General features: G+C 51.2%; 1 protein-coding gene across 2 annotated transcripts; it reads left to right on the top strand.

The window, feature by feature from the left end:
- The first annotated feature begins 616 nt into the window (after positions 1-616).
- LOC119103572 (arrestin domain-containing protein 17) lies at positions 617-10,034 on the top strand. Of its 2 annotated transcripts, none has more exons than XM_037227160.1 (7): positions 617-739; positions 3,333-3,463; positions 3,931-4,062; positions 5,736-5,956; positions 6,720-6,902; positions 7,177-7,362; positions 7,877-10,034. In XM_037227160.1, exons 2-7 carry the CDS (start codon positions 3,334-3,336, stop codon positions 8,162-8,164), a joined length of 1,140 nt encoding a protein of 379 aa, XP_037083055.1. In that variant the 5' UTR covers positions 617-739; position 3,333; the 3' UTR covers positions 8,165-10,034. The 2 variants fall into 2 exon arrangements, with proteins under 2 accessions (XP_037083055.1, XP_037083056.1); XM_037227161.1 differs by having other exon boundaries at positions 617-912.
- The last annotated feature ends 8,852 nt before the right edge of the window (positions 10,035-18,886 follow it).

Genomic DNA, 18,886 nt, shown 5'->3' with positions numbered 1-18,886 from the left:
GGGCCCGGGGTCCAAACTCTCCCCCCTCGCAGGACCTCCAGCCATGACTAAACTGGTTGTGAAAGGGGGGTGGGGCAACAGGTCGCAATCCCACAGCTGGTCCCGCAATCATTCACAAAAATCGAAAACCCTGCATGACCCCCGCGCCCCCCCCCCCTCCCCACCTAAGTGGGAGCCGCGAGCATGATCCCAAGAGTTCCCTATTTGGCTAAGCCACTGGACTGATTCCCATCGGGAAACCGACCACTCGCATCCTCCGTGGTCATACGTGTGGCTGATGTTGCGCAACTAAAGAGGGTTTTCTAGGTATTCTCAGAACATTACCGCGATGATGCAGCGCGCCGCCGTCACAAACATTGCGCAATGAGGACAAGTCAGGTCAGTCAGGCCTTGGATTAGTCATTAAGGCGTATACTGTCGTGTTGTGTCGCGCGATGCGGTTCATTTCTTTACTTTCAACTTTTCTACCGGCTGAAGAAAGGCTCTTCGTATGACGTAGAAATTGTGTAAGAATAGTACATAAATTCGTAACGTTCGAGCCGTGGATGAACATGGGCGCCCGTGCATGACGTAGACCCACCACCTATGACGTCATAGGTTGTAACATGCAATCGGTTGGCCAATGACGGCCAAGGACTTCCCAAACCCCGAAGCATATGAAGTCATAACCCAGTGCCAAGGCCAGAAATGCCCAGTGCTGGAGTATCGAAGCTCCATTGACTATCCCGTGGGTGATTAGGTGAGTGCGGGGTGATTGAATGGTGCGGAGGTGAGAACAGGAGTGTTGCATCCCAAGCTGGTGTGTTAATGTATATCCAACTAGCATGGTCAACAACATAAATCCTGAACATCAATTTGTAAGAAGTGATGTACACTGAGGTGAAGGAGTCCCCTCAAAGAAGAATTGTGAGGGTAATTTCGATTTCGAAGTTAGAAGCTGTCCAGTATTACCATGGAGTGGGTTACTAAACATTGCAGAATAAACATTGATGAATGGAGCTTGGTAAACATTACAATGGAAGATTTGTGCCTGTCTGGTTTTGATAGACTCAGTATTATCACAAACATATGTACCATGCATGTAGCCAATGTCCAGCCTAATTCATCTGCAGTGATGAAGAAGCATGCTTTATATGTGAACCATACATACATGCCAATCAACTAACAGTCAGTACAGTGATAGAAACCTGTTTACATACAAGCTATTCATTGTGTGTGTAAGTGAATAAACAATCAGTAATAAATTCAGGAGATACTTGGACTTTTGTTTCCAATCTCCTCATAGTGCTGGTTTGCTGGCATCAAAGCAAACCTGGTAGATGGGTAGTAAGCCAAGCCATTTTTAATGACAGTTGTTATCAGTCATTTTTATTGGCTTTTATGCTACCTGTATTGGGCCTATTGGTTATTGAATTATAAGTTTCCCAAGCCCTGCCGATATGAAAAATTATTTAGAATAATGTTGGAAGTCACATCCATCTGAAATCAATGCTTCTGCCTAATTGAGAAGAATAGAATGCACTATAAAGTTTTAACTCATCATAAATAAGTGAGCTTTTTATAAGAAGCTCATTCAAATGAAAGTTTCACATAGATGCATTTCTACCTCATTTGGCTTGCATGTGAAATACATGTGAAATAAATACATGCAAATACATACAAAAAAGGTGAAAATTGTGGAACTGACCGAGTGCAAAACCCCAAGGGTCAGGTACATGCTGCTTAATGTTATATGTGTGGCTAAGTGCTGGTCCAAAACAAGCATGGCACAATGGCAGGGTTTTTACTTCAAATCTGAATCCAAAACCAAGACAATAACTTGAAAAGAAGTCGAAGCCGAAAGCAGTGGACATGAAGCTTTAATTGTGAAGGTGGAGCCACTGTGGAAGTTAACAGTTATGTTTTCAAAGCATCATGTTAAATCTGCAGGCACTAGCTTCAAACTTTTGGCTTCGCACCATCAAGCTGATTCTGAATCTGAAATTGTGTGGCATAGTACAGTAGCAGTGTGAAGCTAAAGCACCATTGCACTTGCTGAGGTTTAAGTCTTAGGGGTGAAAATATCCAAGTTTTGTGGGGTGCTTGTGGAGCAATGTGTTAACGTTACAGCATTACAGATAGGGGGATTCTGCCCATGTTTCATCATCTTATTGTATTTGGGTATGTACAAATGTTTTTGATGTTCATGTTTTAGGCTCATCTCCATCTCCATATCTGTTGCTGTCTCTATCTCTGTCTCTGTCTCTGTCTCTGTCTCTGTGTCTATCTCTATCTCTATCTCTGTGTCTATCTCTATCTCTGTCTCTGTATCTGTCTCTGTCTCCATCTCCATCTCTGTCTCTGCTGTCTCTGGTCTCTGTCTCTGGTCTCTGTCTCTGGTCTCTGTCTCTGGTCTCTGTCTCTGTCTCTGTCTCTGTCTCTGGTCTCTGGTCTCTGTCTCCATCTCTGGTCTCTGTCTCCATCTCTGGCCTCTGACCTCTGTCTCCATCCTCTCTCTCCATCCTCTGTTTCTGTCCTCTGTTTCTGTCCTCTGTTTCTGTCCTCTGTTTCTGTCCTCTGTTTCTGTCCTCTGTTTCTGCCCTCTGTTTCTGTCTCTGTTTCTGTCTCTGTTTCTGTCTCTGTTTCTGTTTCTGTTTCTGTCTCTGTTTCTGTCTCTGTTTCTGTCTCTGTTTCTGTTTCTGTTTCTGTTTCTGTTTTTTTTTTCTCTCTCTCTCTCTCTCTCTCTCTCTCTCTTGTTCTTCTGTTCTCCTGTTCTCCTGTTCTCCTGTTCTGTTCTCCTGTTCTCCCATGCTCCTGTGCTCCTGTCCACTTGTGCTCCTGTGCTCTCCCTCTTGCCCTTGCTATTGCTATTGGTTTCTTTGCATATTTTATCTTTTATGTCTTTTTCAGGGCTTTCAAACAATTCCAGTACAACATTTCAGGAAACATTCTTCATTGTCTATGAGTTTTGCCTCGTCATCAATTGTGCCTTGACATATAACCATCTGTACCTATAGGAAATATTGTCCCATTATATATATATATATATATATATATATATATATATATAACTGTTAAAAGCTCCACCTGACATGCTCAAATGGTTTGTCTGAGCAAAAATATATGGCTGGAGTATACCAATATATAATGTGTATGCATATTATATGCATATCACTTCTTGATGCAGTCTTGATGTGGAAGATGCAGTCAAAGGAATGATTTAGTAGCTATACCAGTCCTACATTTCAAAGACTCAGGTATTTGTTTTTCATGCTTGTGCACACATGCATAGTCATGCTTTCTGCACTTTACAAAGTACATGCTGTGCTTCACAAGCCCACCTCTGGTTGCAGAATGGGAATTGAGTCGATCTCAATATCGTTCAGCCCCAGCCTTACTGGCTCGGGCGCTTACCGGCCTGGCGAGACTCTGCATGGAGTGATGACGCTCACCATCGGGGGCCGGGATCCCCACAGCCTGTCCTGTGAGTACCCCCCCCCCCCCCCCTCGGCGCACCGGCCGGCGGCGGGCACATCGGGTAGGGCTGTCTGGCTGCCTGACATCCAGCGGACAGCAAACTGGCCGACGAGACTTGCACAGGGCCATGTGATGTAGTTTGTTTTTACTTGCTTTTGGACTTCGTTCCTGCTAAGATGTTTGCTGCGCGTATCATGCTGCCAAAATGCTGTCAGAGTGCTGCCAGCTGAGCAGGCACCAGACACCGTTCCCATTCTGTCAGATATTTGACCGGCGGAGGTTGAGGGCGTCGCAGTGGCTATTCGTGACTGTGTTGCGCTATGTTACAAAATGTTTCGTTTTACCTAGTCACAATCCTAGAGTACAAAATCTCCTGGTATACATTATACCAAGGAACGTCAAGTTTTCCAACACTGGTTGCACCCCATCGCTGCCTCGAACACGAGCTTCTGTAACGCCTGGGTCTGGCCGCAGCCTTGCTGGTGAAGGTGCGAGGACTGGCTAGAACCAGATGGAAGACGTCTTCTGGCTCAGGGAAGAACCGGCACACCAAAACGCACACGGAAGACCTGTGGCTCTTACGGGAAGACATCTTCTTCATCCGAGGTAGTGCGATTGTGGAGAAGACCAGCGCCTGTCTTTGTCTGCATGCTCAGTATTCTTTGTCATGAAACAGGAGCGGAGGCGATGTGACAAGGAGTTCGGATACAGCCCTGCCGTATAGTGTTACTGCTCTACCCTCTCTCAAGTGAAACAAAGCAGAATGGCCTGCATGAGACGTAGCTGTAGATGTTGCAGTTAGCGTACAGGTACCGGATAAGTTAAATGAATGCGAAGCATAGTAAGTTTTTGCTCGTATCGTAGATACGGGCCGAAAAAGGGAATGTATTTTGCTGCTCTGAAGAAGCTGCAAAGCAAAGTAGGATATTGGTCTTTTTCGAGACTATTTTCTATAATATGAGGAAAGGCCATCTACGATGCTCTACAGAACTGTACGTGTCGCGGGTTGTCAGCACCGTATTTCTTGAGTTCGGATGTGAGATCAAATCAGACGCAGAGGGAAACGGTTCGCCAGCCCTGTCGCGGCGACCGCTGCCAAGGCTGCGGCGCCCATGGTCGATTTGTTTTCGCGCGGTGAGAAGTAAAGACTGCCGGGAACGTCACTGTAACAAAGGTCCGCACTTGCACGGGCCAGTTGCACGTTTTCATAGTCTCCAACAATGCTTTCCGCCATCGCACCGGCCTGCGGCCTCTCACTGAGCCAGGCTCCGTCGCGACCAATTCACCGGGTCGGGCTGTGTCATTAGGGGGGGGGGGGGGCTGTGTCACTAGGCGGGGGTCGAGCTGTGTCACTAGGCTGGGTCAGGCTGTGTCACTAGGCTGTGTCGGGATGTGTCACTAGGCTGGGTCAGGCTGGGTCCCTGGGCTGGGTCCGGGCTGTGTCACTAGGCGGGGGGGGGGGGGGGGGGGGGGGGGGGGGGTGTCACTAGGCGGGGTCCGGGGTGTGTTGACTAGGCTGGGTCGGGCCTGGTGTCACTCACTACGGCGGGGTCAGGCGGTGTCACTTGGGCTGGGTCGGACAGTGTCACTAGTCTGGGTCAGGCTGTGTCACTGGCTCTGGGTCGGGGCTGTGCCACTAGACTGGGTCGAGCGGTGTCACTTAGGCACGGGGTCGAGCTGTGTTCTCTAGGCTGGGTCGGGGGTGTCACTAGGCTGGGTTCGGGGCTGTATCACCAGGCCTGGGTCGGGTGTCACTAGGGCTAGGGGTCGGGCTTGTGTCACCAGGCTGGGTCGGGCGTCCTCACTAGGGGGCTGGGTCGGGCTGGGTTTGGGGTCACTGGGCTGGGTGCGGACCGTGTCACTAATCCGGGTCATGCCTGTGGTCACTGGGCTGGGTCGGGCAGTGTCACTAGATTCTAGGGGTCGGGGGCGGTCCTGCACTAGGCTGGGTCGGGCGCCTCACTATGCTGGGTCAGGCTGTGTCACTAGGCTGGGTCGGGCTGTGTCACTAGGCTGGGTCGGGCTGTGTCACTAGGCTGGGTCGTGTTCTGTCACTAGTCTGGGTGAGGCTGTGTCACCGAGCTGGGTCGGGCTGTGTCACTAGGCTGGGTCGGGCGGTCTCACTAGGTTGGGTCGGGCGGCCTCACTAGGCTGGGTCGGGCGGTCTCATCCGGTCTCACCACTGTGCCTGGCGCCGATTGTCCGACCGTCACCTGCTGCACCACCGTTGCGAAGGCCTCTCGGCATGTCACTGGACGACCGTGGCCCTTACGCTGCAGGGCCAACCGTGGAAGCTCTGTACCCGGGGACGTACCAGTACCCGTTCTCATACACGCTGCGCCGCAGCCTGCCGCCGTCGTTCTCCGCGCAGTTCGGCCAGATCAGCTACATGTGCAAGGCGCGGGCCATCAGCAGCGACTTTTTCTCGTTCAACGGCAAGGAGGATTTCACCTTCACGGTGCTACCGCTGCTGGATCTGAACGCGGAGCCTCAGCTGGCGGTGAGGAGCGGGCCGCGAGGGAAAGGGCGGGGGCGGCGACGTCTCGGACGGCGCGACGCTTTTGCCGGCTCCGAGCTCCGAGAGCTCTCGGCGGGCTGGAAGGCTGAGCCCCAGCAGACGAACGGCAGCTTTGTTTCGCTGGAGCCTGGCAGATGTTGGCTTTGGAGAGAAGCGGGATACCGCGTCAGTTGTGAGCTAGTTCTCAGGGCGCGTTATCGTGATTCGGACGCAGCGCATCGAAGTGTCATTGGTGCCATGAGTCCATGAGTTGTCTTCGCAGCTACTGCGTGATGCGACGTTGAAATGTGCGGTGTGCCGTCTTCATCCTGACCGCTTGCGATGTGTGTGTTGCGGCGTTAGGCGTTTATGTTGGGGTTCGGACTTCACGAGTAGGCCAGCAGGCGGGAGCCGCTGGTGGTGGGGTGTCTGGAGACGTTGACGACTGTGTGGCGACGGAAGCTGTTGGTGGTGGAAGGTGAGCAGTCGTTGACGGCTCTCTGTTGGTGGTGTGTAAGCAGACGTTGACGGCTGTCTGGTGGCAGGAGCCAGTGGTGGTGGAGTGCATGCAGACGTTGACGGCTGTGTGGTGGCTGGTGCCGGTGGTGGTAGAGTGTAAACAGACATTGAGGGCTGTCTGTTTGTGGATTGTCAGCAGTCGTTGACGGCTGTGTGACAGCGGAGGCGACAGTACCAGCAGTCGTTGACGCCTGTGTGACAGCGGAGGCGGCATTGTCAGCAGGTGTTGACAGACGTCTGTCTGCAGGAGCCACTGGTGGTGGAGCGCGAGGCGGAGCAGTCGCTGTTCGGCCACGCCATCGGCCATTTTCGGATGACCATGTCGCGTCAGGGCTTCATCGGCGGCCAGCCTATCGACATTACCATCGACGGCCCCGACCGCCTCTTCCAGAAGATGGCCAAGGCTAGCGGCGTGGTGAAGCTGAAGCAGGTGAGTCGGGGCACGGCCGAGCGCATCGCTGCCGGCGCCGGCCGCTGAGCTGCCCGTGCTACCGTGTCCGCCAGCCAGTCGTCACTCAGACGCGGTGCGCGCCGCCGTCAGCTCTGACACTGCAGCATTTGCCTCGTGGTATCACGCGTGTGTTCGGACGCGAGAGCAGGAGCGAGACTGGCGCAGCCCCCAGCCTCCAGCGCGTGCGGCGACTGGGGCCTGGGAGGCGTCCTATCGGTGGACCCGTGCTTCGACGATGTGCCGCCGCCCGCAGAGGACGGTGTGCACAGCGCATGGGCGCACTCGCGAGACGAAGACGGACGTGAGCGCGGTGACGGTGGCCGGCGTGCCGCAGCGGCCGTCCGGCTGGCGCAGGCTCCAGCTGACCGTGCCGCCGCACCAGGCCATCACCATCAGCGCCACCACCTGCCGCATCATCACCGTCACCTACTACATCAAGGTGGGCGGCCGCCGCGGCCAGCGCTGGTCCGCGGGGCGGCTGGTGTGACGGATCAGCTCGCGCCGACCTAGGGTCGTTTTGCCCGCTCCTGCTGCTGATGCTTTTACGGCCCTTTTGTCTCTGCTGTGCTTTTGATGTTAGTTTGTCAGTGAGAACCGTTCGAGCTTGGCTTAGTGTGATCCGTTCAGCATTTTTGTTCAGAAGTACGGCACACAGCAGCTGTTTGGATCCAAATAAGTCGCCATGTGCTGATTGCTCTAGTGATCACGACGAACCGCACAGCGACGCGACAAGCTTAGCGCTTTCCGTTTTTCGTGGTATAACCTTGTAAGGGTGCTTCTTCGAGGTGTCGTGTTTAGACGTGAATGGGTACCACGATGATTAGTCACCACACGCCAAGGCATACTGCACGTGTCCAAGCGGCTAAGTGTGCACCCATGGCCAAAGCGCAGCTGGTCTTCGCGCCCCCAAGCGTGGCTGCTCGGTCTAGAGCGCGCTGCTGTCTGTGCCCCAGGTCTCGTCGCGCCACATCAACCTGCACCTGCCGCTCACAATCGGCACGGAGCCGTTCGCGGCCGGCCCCGCCTGGCAGCCGTCGCCGCGGCCCAGCCCGGCGCACCCGGCCACCGTCACCAGCGCGCAGCGGTACGACTTCGCGCCGTCGGCGCCGTCGGCGCCGTCGGCGCCCTCGGCGCCCGCCTGCCAGGCGCCTGACTACGACCCGCCGCCCACGTACGACGAGGTGATGCGCGCCGGTGAAGGCGGCGGCGACGGCGGCTTCACCAAGCTGGCGGACCTGTGAGCGGCGCCGGGCCGGTGCGCCGTCCGCGCGCCTGGCCAGCGCCGGCGTGCCTGCTTCGCCCTGCGCCGCCGCATTCCTGGCAGCACTCTTGCAAGGCATTGCACGCTGATGTGGCCTTTGGGGTAGACCCGTATTGGCTCCGTAGGTCTTTGTGTCTATCACGGTATTTTGAGCACACAAATGTGTTGTTTTCTCATGGATAGTCTTAACTGCTTGTCGCCACAGTGCTCGTCGTCTTTTATGTGTGTGTTCATCAATTAGCTGTTCCGTGGAGGCTGCACACGCCCCGAAGCTTCATCAATCAGCTGTTTCTTGAAGGCCGCACACGCCCTGAGGCTCCATCAATCAGTTGTTTCTTGAAGGCCGCACACACCCTGAAGCTCCATCAATCAGTTGTTCCGTGGGGGCTGCACACGCTCCAAAGCTTCACCAATTAGTTGTTCGTGAGGACTGCACACGCTCCGAAGACAGCCACCCTCAGCATCCACGCGTAGCACCTGGCCAGTCCGCTGATCTGGCTGACGGCCTGGTATGTTGTCTGTGGGACGCCGCGTGCCCAGCTCACTGGTGCAAAGCGCGGCGTCGCCTGTACCAGCTGTGTTGGTTTGGGAGTGTTCAGATGTTCGATGCTCCGGTGTTGTGGTGCCCGGCACCGTCGCGCGCGCGCGCAGCGCCATCTACTCGTCGCCGGTGTCAAACGTGTTGTCCCGTGGTGTTGTTGCGTGTTTGTCCGGGGTGGCACTCGTTGGTGTGCTACCCAATGCGGGCTAGGCGCCGTGTCCTGCCGCTGATATTGACTGTTACGCAAACGTGATGTTACCAATGTGACGCTGAGTGTGTCTTGCGCTTATTGAGTGGCGCCTTGGCGTGTTACTTGTTTGTCTGTTTACAGCCATCTTTTGATCACACGGGAACTGAAACTCAACGACTACAGCATAAAGATATCATCCACATTGGCACTGCCTTCCCTGGATAGTGGGTTGTAATGACACTCCATTAACTCGCGAACGTCTTTGCCGAGTGAGTTGGCATGTTCGAACTGATGATGGGAGACCTTTTGGTGGCCGAGATGCGCCATTGGTGGCCCCACGCGCTGTGCCGGCGATAATGTTTCTCATGTGTTGTTTTCGAATGATGTGCGTAGCTTTTTTAGATCGCCGCCGTGTGTAGGTACTCGCCACGTGTCCGTTCCGCTAACTACTAACTGCGAGAGCCGGATCGGAAGGTTCGGTCATTAATTCCCCGGCGATCCTTTCTCCAGACCAAGTTTCATAGGATCTAAGCTACGGCGGCTGTGGTCTTGGGAACGCGGCTGCCGTGTGGTTGGCTGTATCATGCTTGGTTAGTGCGCTAGCATTTGGTTGCACGTCCCGTGCACTCATGGTTTGGGGTGATACGCGGCGTGATGCGTGTGGTTACAAGGAAGGTGCATGGGCGTAGCGCCCCACGTGACTCCGCTGCTGGATCTGTCTTGTGTTGTGCCTTCTCTGGCAATCATCTGGATATTTGGATATCTGGATGTTTATATCCGCAGGCGTCCACAGGCTCAGCATACGACTATCTGTACAAGATACTCTGCACTCTGCGGTCGCATGCTCTGTGTATTCCGGGCGTCTCGTACAAATGACCAATGCTGGGACGTGCTCATCTCGGTTTTGCTCGCTATTTTCGGGAGCATGTAATGTGGCCGAGGTCTTCGCGGCATACGACACAATGTCGTCGGGAGACCATGATTGTTGTGATGCTGTTGTGTGCTTTGAGATACTGGACTAAGATAGGTCTGAACACAGAAAATGAAGCACTCGCCGCGCGTTCCTTCTTCATGCAGCCTGAGACAGGAATGCAATGTGTTGTGTCAGGGGGAGGCTGAATGGAAATATATATATATATATATATATATATATATATATATATATATGATAAAAATATAAGCTGAATATATATATATATATATATATATATATATATATAATATGAGGCTTTCCCTGGACTTGGCCCGCTTACTGTGGAAGGTGGACGGCGGCTATATCCTCCCACACCCGCACCTTACACGCCCAATCTAATAGGGAACCACCCCTGATCTTGGGAAAGTGCAGTTGCGTCTGACTTAATTTGCCGGCACATGCATCTGTATGCGTTTTGAAGTGTATTTTTGTGTTCGTATGCCATATAACTCCTGATAACATGTGCCTTTACAGAGTATAGTCTAAGGGTTCGTATAACGAGAATGTTATTCTGAGGTACGCTTGAATATTAACAGGCCGGGACCGCTTTATCCTGGCGGCGTTGATTGGGTGTGCCGCAGTGTATGTTAAGAGGTTGCTCGATGTACTCATATGTATGTTGGAACACTTCGTCGCCAGAGCCACAGTAACGGCGTCAAGGTGGCAACGCCTTGTACGCCAAATACAGTCGTCGCACCGTCGTGTCGCTTGTTTTTCTTCCTCTCGCCGGCGCCCCACGCCCAGTCGCGAGCCGGACAGGCGTAGCCGGTCCAACGCGAAACGAGATCCTGGTGGCCCCGGTCCAGGCCGGGACCGGGATAGCGGGGGACCAAGTCGACCGCGACCAGAGCTAGCCTCCGCGCTATCCGAGCTGTGCGCGCGGTGTCCCGAGCCGATGCTGTGTACAGCTTCTGGATTTTTTCCCCACGCAAGTCAAACCCTGTAGGGTACTGTAGCACCTAAGCCTGTGGCATACCATACCTGAGCGCGTGGCTAATCAGCCGTTCGCCAAGCCTCCCTCGAGGCCCGCGGCCGGAGGAGCCGAGATCAGCGTGGGTGCTGACTGAGAGCCGCGCGCCGGGCCCCGACGGCAGACGCACGGCGGGCTGCGCGTGGGTGTGTCCCGCCGACGGCCGCCTCGTGCGCCCGTCGGCTGACGATCAGTCCGGTCGGCCAAGCGGCGGCAGCCGGACGGGCCATTTCGTCGGAGCCGACGCCGCGGAGCCTGTTGGAGAGAGGCGGCACGCGCTCCGGGCCGCGGCTCTGTGAGAGTCGGTGAGCGCCGCCCCCGGCTCCGCAGGCGCGCAAGGCGGCTGACCCGCCGTGCACCGCCCGCTACAGCCTGTTGGCGGTGTGAGACGCGGACTGTCACCCAGGCTCTGAGCGTCGCTGGCCGCTGCAGACTCGTTGCCGCTGGGTCGAGCTTGGGTGCGACTCGACCTGAACTCTGCTGAGGCTCTGGTGCGGTGAAGGACTCTGTGGTGCGGTGGATGCTCACAGTCCACCCGAGCTCGGCTCCGGGCGTCCTGGCGCTCCCGCATCCCGCAGCAATGCGCTAAAGTGAGGAGTTTGTAGGACTCTCCCTTCATTTTTCAGCGTTTGTAGGACGCTCGGTGAGATCTGAGCCTGCACTGGACAGGACGAGACGGCTCTTTCAAAACGTTTGGACAGGTTCACAGCACGCGGAAGTAGGCTGCGAACTCCAAGCATTTTAATGTTTCTAGGCATTCTGGATACCTTAGACCCTGTGCGTTCTCGGGAGCTTTAAGTGCTCCTAGACTTTTCGGGTGGCTTCCGAGCTATATACAGGCTCTCAAAAATAAGCGCTGGTGCCCATTTGGATCCGGGGCTCTTGGAATCCGACCTAGGTTGTACTCTCGGGACTCAGACGGTAAATTTCAGCCGTCGCCAGTGCGCCCCTGCCGGAACAGTACACCGCCAGCAGAGCAGCCGAGCCTTCCTGGCAACACGTGGTTCGGAGCTGGACGAGGCCGGGCGCTCTCTGGCCGCATCTGGTGCCATGAGCCTGAGGTCTGGACAGCTGCTGGCCGCCACCGCCGCCAGCATGGCCTACTGTGACGCGCCGCCGCTGGGGCGCCGCCAACGAGTCTGCGTCTGACCACATGGAGGAAATGAAGAGCGCTCCAATACTACACGTACGGTGTGGCTATGCCGGTGATTTGTGCTCTGGGCATCGTGGGCAATCTGCTCAATCTGCTGGTGCTGACCAGGAAGAACATGAAGAGCGTCGCCTATTGTTACATGAGAGGTAAGCCCTGATGGGGGGGAGAGAGAGAGAGAGAGAGAGAGAGAGAGAGAGAGAGAGAGAGAGAGAGAGAGAGAGAGAGAGAGATAGAGAGAGAGAGAGAGAGAGAGAGATAGAGAGAGAGAGAGAGAGAGAGAGAGAGAGAGAGAGAGAGAGAGAGAGAGAGAGAGAGAGAGAGAGAGAGAGAGAGAGAGAGAGAGAGAGAGAGAGAGAGAAGAGAGAGAGAGAGAGAGAGAGAGAGAGAGGAGAAGAGAGAGAGAGTAGAGAGAGGAGAGAGAGAGGAGGAAGAGAGAGAGAGAGAGAGAGAAGAGAGAGAGAGAGAGAGAGAGGAGAGAGCGAGGAGAGAGAGAGAGAGAGAGGAGAGAGAGAGAGAGAAGAGTAGAGAGAAGAGACGAGAGAGAGGAGAGAGAGCAGGAGAGAAGAAGAGGAGAGAGAGAGGAGAGAGGAGAGAGAAGAGAGAGAAGGAGAACAAGGAAGAGGGAAAAGAGAAGAGAGGAGAGGAGAGAGAGAGAGAGAGAGAGAGAGGAGAGAGAGAGGAAGAAGAGAGACTGAGAGTGAGGAGAGAGTGAGAGGAGGAGAGAGAGAGAGAGAGGAGAGAGAGAAGGAGAGAGAGAGAGGAGAAGGAGAGAGAGAGAGAGAGGAGAGAAGAGAGAGAGGAAGAGAGCGAGAAGTAGATAGAGTTTTGAGCAGGAGAGAAAGAGAGAGAGGAGAGAGAGAGAGAGAGAGAGAGAGGGCAATGGCCGTTTTGTGCAAGGCCCACCTTGCGTGCACAGTTTTTCGTTTGCGGACGTATTTTTGCATGGCGCAGCTCATAAAAGGGAAATTTCCACGCCCAGTTGTGTGTTACCACACGCCCGTGTTAAAGACTGAACGCGCCGCGGACGGATTGGGGACTGAGTTAACATTGAGATCTAAAAAAGCTGATGGAGCTAGTCATTTAATTGGCAAGATAGTTGTGGATCTATGTGAACTCATTGGTGTCAAGTTTTGAGACACCTAGGTCCTGACCTTTTGATCAAATAAGGTCAACGAGTCCAACTCAACCTATGTGCATAAAATGCCCCAGACCTCACGCGACAAGCCTTAACCTAAATATATTTTTGTAAGCAAAAGGTCACCTGTGTTCGTTATAGGTCAGTGACGTTATCTGGCCATCAAAAGGCAAAAAGGGTCGCCAAAAAGCTTCAAGATTTTAATATTTGAACTGAAAACAGTTTAGAACAACTCTAGACGACATGTTACTGAAAACCAAGGCCGAAGCCACTTTGGGCCAATGACCCCTCCTGGCTTTCATGAAGCCAGATTTAGTCTGTTTTTGTCCCTGTGGTCAAGGAATTCTAAAATTGAGCGCCAAAATTGATCCCGTGTAGCGACTTTTTCTAATCAATTAAGCGGTTTGGCTTTGACCTTGAATTGAGCTTCTCACATGACTTCGGGCAAATGAAATGAGTAATGATAATCATAACTTCAATAGCGTTGCCTTAATAAACCATATCAAATTTGTATAAATAGGTCAAACACTCCGTTGCCGAAAGAGGTTAAGTGCTTCTCTAGGAACCATCTTCTCTCATAGCCATCGATTCATTTTGACCTCCTGTTGGTTCGCAACCTTTCAAGGTACATCTAATTTCTCATTAAAATATTTTGAATTGCCTATATCCGTCCAAAGCTTGTTGCACATGCACCACACCCTTCGGTTATTATTCTGGAGAGAGCCTTCGGGGGTTGCCAGTTGACCCGTTCCAGCCCGAGCGCGAGAAGTTTAAAATGTTTACCATCGCCAGAACGGAATAAGTCCCCCCAAAATATCTGATTTCCGAGTCATTTAGCAACCACGCAGCGAGTTGTAGTGACATCTTGGCTAGCAAAATGTACAATGTTTTACACCTTGACCTGGAAATTTGTCGTCCCTACGATATCAGTGCACCGATTTATGACCTCGTTCTTAATACTCTGTGCGGTGGAAATGCGATGAATTGCCCTTCTGCGACGCATTTTTGCTCTATGTGTCCCGGATCTTTGCTTCCAGTAATCCTGAATGAAGAGAAGGGGGGGGGGGCGGGGTCATGGACGACCCCAATGTCTATGACCTTCCCTACGATTATTCATGGTTTAGAGCACTGGGTAAAATTTTGAAGATAACGTCAAATATTCTATGACACACTACCTCACAAATCTAAGCAGTGAGGCGTACCAATGGTGATGTGAAAGCTGTTCAAGATGGTAATCACGTGAGACGAGGCCTTCATAACAGCTAAAAAAATGTGTTGGCAGTACACTAATATCACCGGCGTCGATCGTAAGTGCAGAACATTGCCGTCTCGGTATCATCAATGGTAAGTGCAAGCCTATCCGAAATCAACCATGTGGGGTTATGAAATTGCCTCACGTGGTCTTGTTGTACCCCTTAGAGATAAAACGAGGGTGTAGAAACGGCTCGATTTTGACGGGTTTGACTTGTATTGGCTTCACTCCACCTATGCGAGCGGAGCCACGAGGACGGCGAAAGCACAGTTTGATCCATGGCCACATCAGCAGTTTTAAATTTGATCCAGTTTAACATGATCTCACAGGTGAGCGTAAGAGCTGCTGTAAAATCACCAACTGCGTGTAGATCACGTGCGAAACTACGACCCTATCTTTCGACGTTTTCCCGGGTACGTCGGTTGTGGAGTCCGCGGGTGCGTGCATTGATGCAAAAGCGGAGCGCCTCAGTCTGAGCGCCTCTCCTAACAATAACGAAAAGCACACATCGCCACCAGGGAACCCACGACCACAGCCCACTCGTCCGACCTACTATCCGAGGCGGGTCACGCGCCCGTCACCGGTCAGGGTCCCACAGCCGTCTCTGGGTGACAGCGAACACCCGGCCCGGTAACGCCATTCGGTGACCCCTTAGCTGCCTGCGTCTTCCTAAAGGTTTTTAAGCGAATCGTCTGGTTTGAGGAAAGAATATTTGTATTTTGCTTTTTTCGACAGTTGCCCATTTAACATGAGAGAAGCCACCAATGACTTCACGATATACTACTTCTAAAAAGAAAACAGTGGGTCTTTTAGCGCAAACAAGGGTCTTGATTCATGAACACGCGCTCGGGGGTCAAATTGACCCCCTCCGAAGGTTTTTCCGGAATGGTTTCCGAACGGCGTGGCGTAGCCGCACCAAATTTTGCATAGCTGTAGAACATCGAATAAAAAAATCGTTTGGCATAAACAATTTAGATGTACCTTGTAAGGTCGCTGACCTATGGCAGGTCCGAGTCAGGCCATGGTTTCAGCAAAGGCAATTTCTGGGGAGTCGTCCAATCTAATGCAATAAGGGGGTATTTGACAAAGCCATATATCTCTCTGAGACGCTTTCTTAGGCGCCAAAAATATTGAATGAGCAAATTATGTTGACCTAAGGTCATGTATGAAGGCCAGACCAAGGTCACAACCAACACTTTTTATTACTCTAGGGCTTGCTTTATGGGATAGATTGTAGTGCTCATTTTGGATTTATTAACAACAGGAACCGCATCATACATCTTCCATTGACTTCTTAGAGGTCAGAAAAGGTTATTGACCTAAGATGACCCGGGTCGACATTTTGTTTTAGAAACATGCTGTCTAGCGTTATCTTTCCCGCTTATTCAAATGCAAAACTCAGAGCAGTCTTGCATGATTTTTGTCACCATGACCTTCGAAAGGGCAAACAAGGTCACTGACCTTAAATGGGCTTATAACCTTTTGCTAAGAAACAGCTTCCTAGGTTCTGGGGGCACTGTGGAGACCAACCTGGAATTTGACATTGTTTGCTCTTATTTGACCTGAGTTTCATGACCTAGGAAGCTCAGACTTTGACATAAGTGAGTTTACGTACAGCTCAAGACACTGTAAATTTAGTGTCTTTAGCTTTCTTAGCTCCCAAGATCTTAGGGGGGTAAAATTGACCCCCAACCGAGCGAAGATTATCTAGCCGGCCACCCGGGCGCGTGTTAAGCGGACTTGCGAGCTGACTGCTTTCTACATTGCAGCGTGGCAAGTAGAAAGCAGGAAGCGAACCGTTTTGTCGGCCTTGCGATTGCTATCTCATTCATGAACATGACACATCCGTTAGAATAAGCCATTTTTGGTCCATGAGTCAATACAACGCCAATCAGAGCATTACGACCCGCCACCCTATCAACAATGGTGGGCGCAAAATGACCATTGTAGTTAACGCGCATTACAGCGCAAATAAACATCAACAGTAACAGCCTCTCAACTCCGGGTAGTTTTGGCGCTCTTTCGTCTGATTAGGTCAAATCGCAACGTCTCTTATTCGATCGAAATCGCAGCTAGTTCATCCGGTTTAGACTCAAGTTAAAATTGCATCATTCGGCCCCCCTTACAGGAGGCCAAAAATGTGCGCTGTAGGAACCGAGCAGAGTGGCAACTCAAAATCCAAGTGAAAGGCCGATTCTAACCCCAAGCGAAGGGACAACCCTAAGCTCAGGGGGGGGGGGGGGGGCAACTCTAAGCCCTTGTGGAAAGCTGTCTCTCCCTCATCCTTGACAAATATCCGTACAAAGCTTGGTCAGAGAAGACGCTTCTGCCTGCGCACCGACTGTGACCCGTGGTGATCTGTTGACATTAAGTCCAGACAGCCAGGCACTCAACCATGGGTGAAGGGACCCCCAAAGTACATCTGGAGTGGCACCGCTAGCATTGGCAGAGGAGCATTCCAATGTTCTAGCAGAGGGGTGCTTCAGGTGGAAGTAAACGGCGTTCAGAGCTTATAGGTGGACGGCGACCCCTGGCTCAAGCCTCAAGTGCAGACGCTCTTCAACCATTGATGGAGAAACGGTTCTATATGCATGCAGATCCATAGCTTGGCTGGGTTATGGGCCAGACTTGGAGGACTCTTGCTCGTCAAAGATTTTAACAATCTAAAATAATTTGTTTGCTATTCCTTAAGTTCCAAATTATCCAAAAACCGGAGTGTGCTGCCAAACATAAAATAAACTAATCTGCATTGTTTTATAGCAAGAGCACCAGAGACAAAAACCCATGGCATACATGACACCAGTAAGCCAGGTTGTACAAATTGGACAACTTTAATCAACACCTCACTCAAACAATTCATTAAAAACAACTAACATTTTCCAAACTGTGGCCTGATTTTATTTAGCAGTAGCTGGGTGCGCCCTTAACATAAGTATAACTATAAACTGCACTTGAATAGCATTGTAAGCTCCTGGCACACCCAACCTTTCTTGATTTACACACAAACCATACCTCACAAACTACAACCAGTATCCATGATCGATGAAATGCATTGGATAGTGTGAGCTTTTCCTTGCCCTAGCTTCACTCACTTGGCAATAAAGCTTGTCATTACTGGTGTGTCAAATGTGCAACCGTTTTCGAAACTGGGGAAATGGTGGCGTAAAGTCTGTCTATGTATGTATATATTAAGTATATATGAAGGGTATGTATGTGTATATGTATTTACATGTGAATAAGACGCAATTTATGACCACGACAACAGAACACGACATCTAATGCGGTTTTCCCTTGCTATTATTGTCGTTATTTCTCAACATATTTTTAAGTAATGTTTTCGTTCTGTCTTATTTGTCTATTTCTGCCACTATTTGTATCTATGAAAGCTTTGTGTGAAAAATCATCTCAACATATAGCGTCAATGAAGCAATGTAATAAGACCGAATATTGTATTCAGCAGGCTATGTGAAATGTGGACATAGTTCCTGAAAATTATTTTCACCGTCTTGGTTTATTGGTAACATTGCAAAATGTCAATGACGTCACTGAAAAGAGAAGTATTCGTGAGCAAACTATGATTGTTATTCTTGCTTTCACACAGTGTTATACAAACGGCGCGGCAGTGATTGTGGAGTGGAGCAAGGATAGTGCTTAGTGAGAAATATGAATTTTTTCAAAGCTACAGTGCTCTTTTATTTGACGTTGTTGCATCATATATCCACTTTGGGACAGCAAACACCATGGCAGATGCTGGCTCTTGTTCTTCAATGCAAGCCATAAGATTGTGGCGATTGAGACGCGATCGAATTATGTTTTCTTACTCATGGCGCAATGACCTGAGGGGGCCTTCCATGACTTGAAACATCCAGCGTTTTTAGTCTGTCATTGGAAGGTCATCAATTGACCCATGTAATTTTAAAAGATATGGCCTGCAGGCTATTGAAGTGAGGTAGGAAGGTGAAATCTGTTGTATATTTTGAGCATAGACAAATTCAATTTTCACCCTCTATCTTCTCATTTGTAGTCGAAAATTGCCATCAAGGTGTTTAAGATCTACTATGGTGCATTAAAAATCCCATTATCCAGGCACTTTGATAGCTGCTCTCTCAGCTACATCACCAGTGTTAGCCAGACGATGTTATGTATAAGATGATATTGACATGCCATTTTATCCACACTTTAATGTATACGTCTAAGGTAAAGGCAAAATGGTGAAATGCCAAAATTGCGACCAAATAGAAAACATATTTACAATAATCTAGTACTGCTAGGTTAAGGGAAGCGTTTCACATTTGTGTGGGAGTTGAACTGAAATAGCCACCTTGAAGATCATTTGGTGCAGTTCTCAGCCCAACCTTCTTAAGACCTACGCCCCTCTAGTTTCTGAGCTACATGCCCGCGAAGATGTCCAGACTGTTTCGGGGAGACTATTTCAAGGTCGCCCAGGCATCCATGACGCCATAATAACGTCATTAAAATGCTGCCATT

This window comes from Pollicipes pollicipes, unplaced genomic scaffold (genome assembly GCF_011947565.3).
Source record: "Pollicipes pollicipes isolate AB1234 unplaced genomic scaffold, Ppol_2.1 Scaffold_5724;HRSCAF=6776_pilon_pilon_pilon, whole genome shotgun sequence".
Taxonomy (NCBI): domain Eukaryota; kingdom Metazoa; phylum Arthropoda; class Thecostraca; order Pollicipedomorpha; family Pollicipedidae; genus Pollicipes; species Pollicipes pollicipes.
The sequence above is the reverse complement of the archived record's forward strand: the minus strand, read 5'-3'. Positions and strand labels throughout refer to the sequence as shown.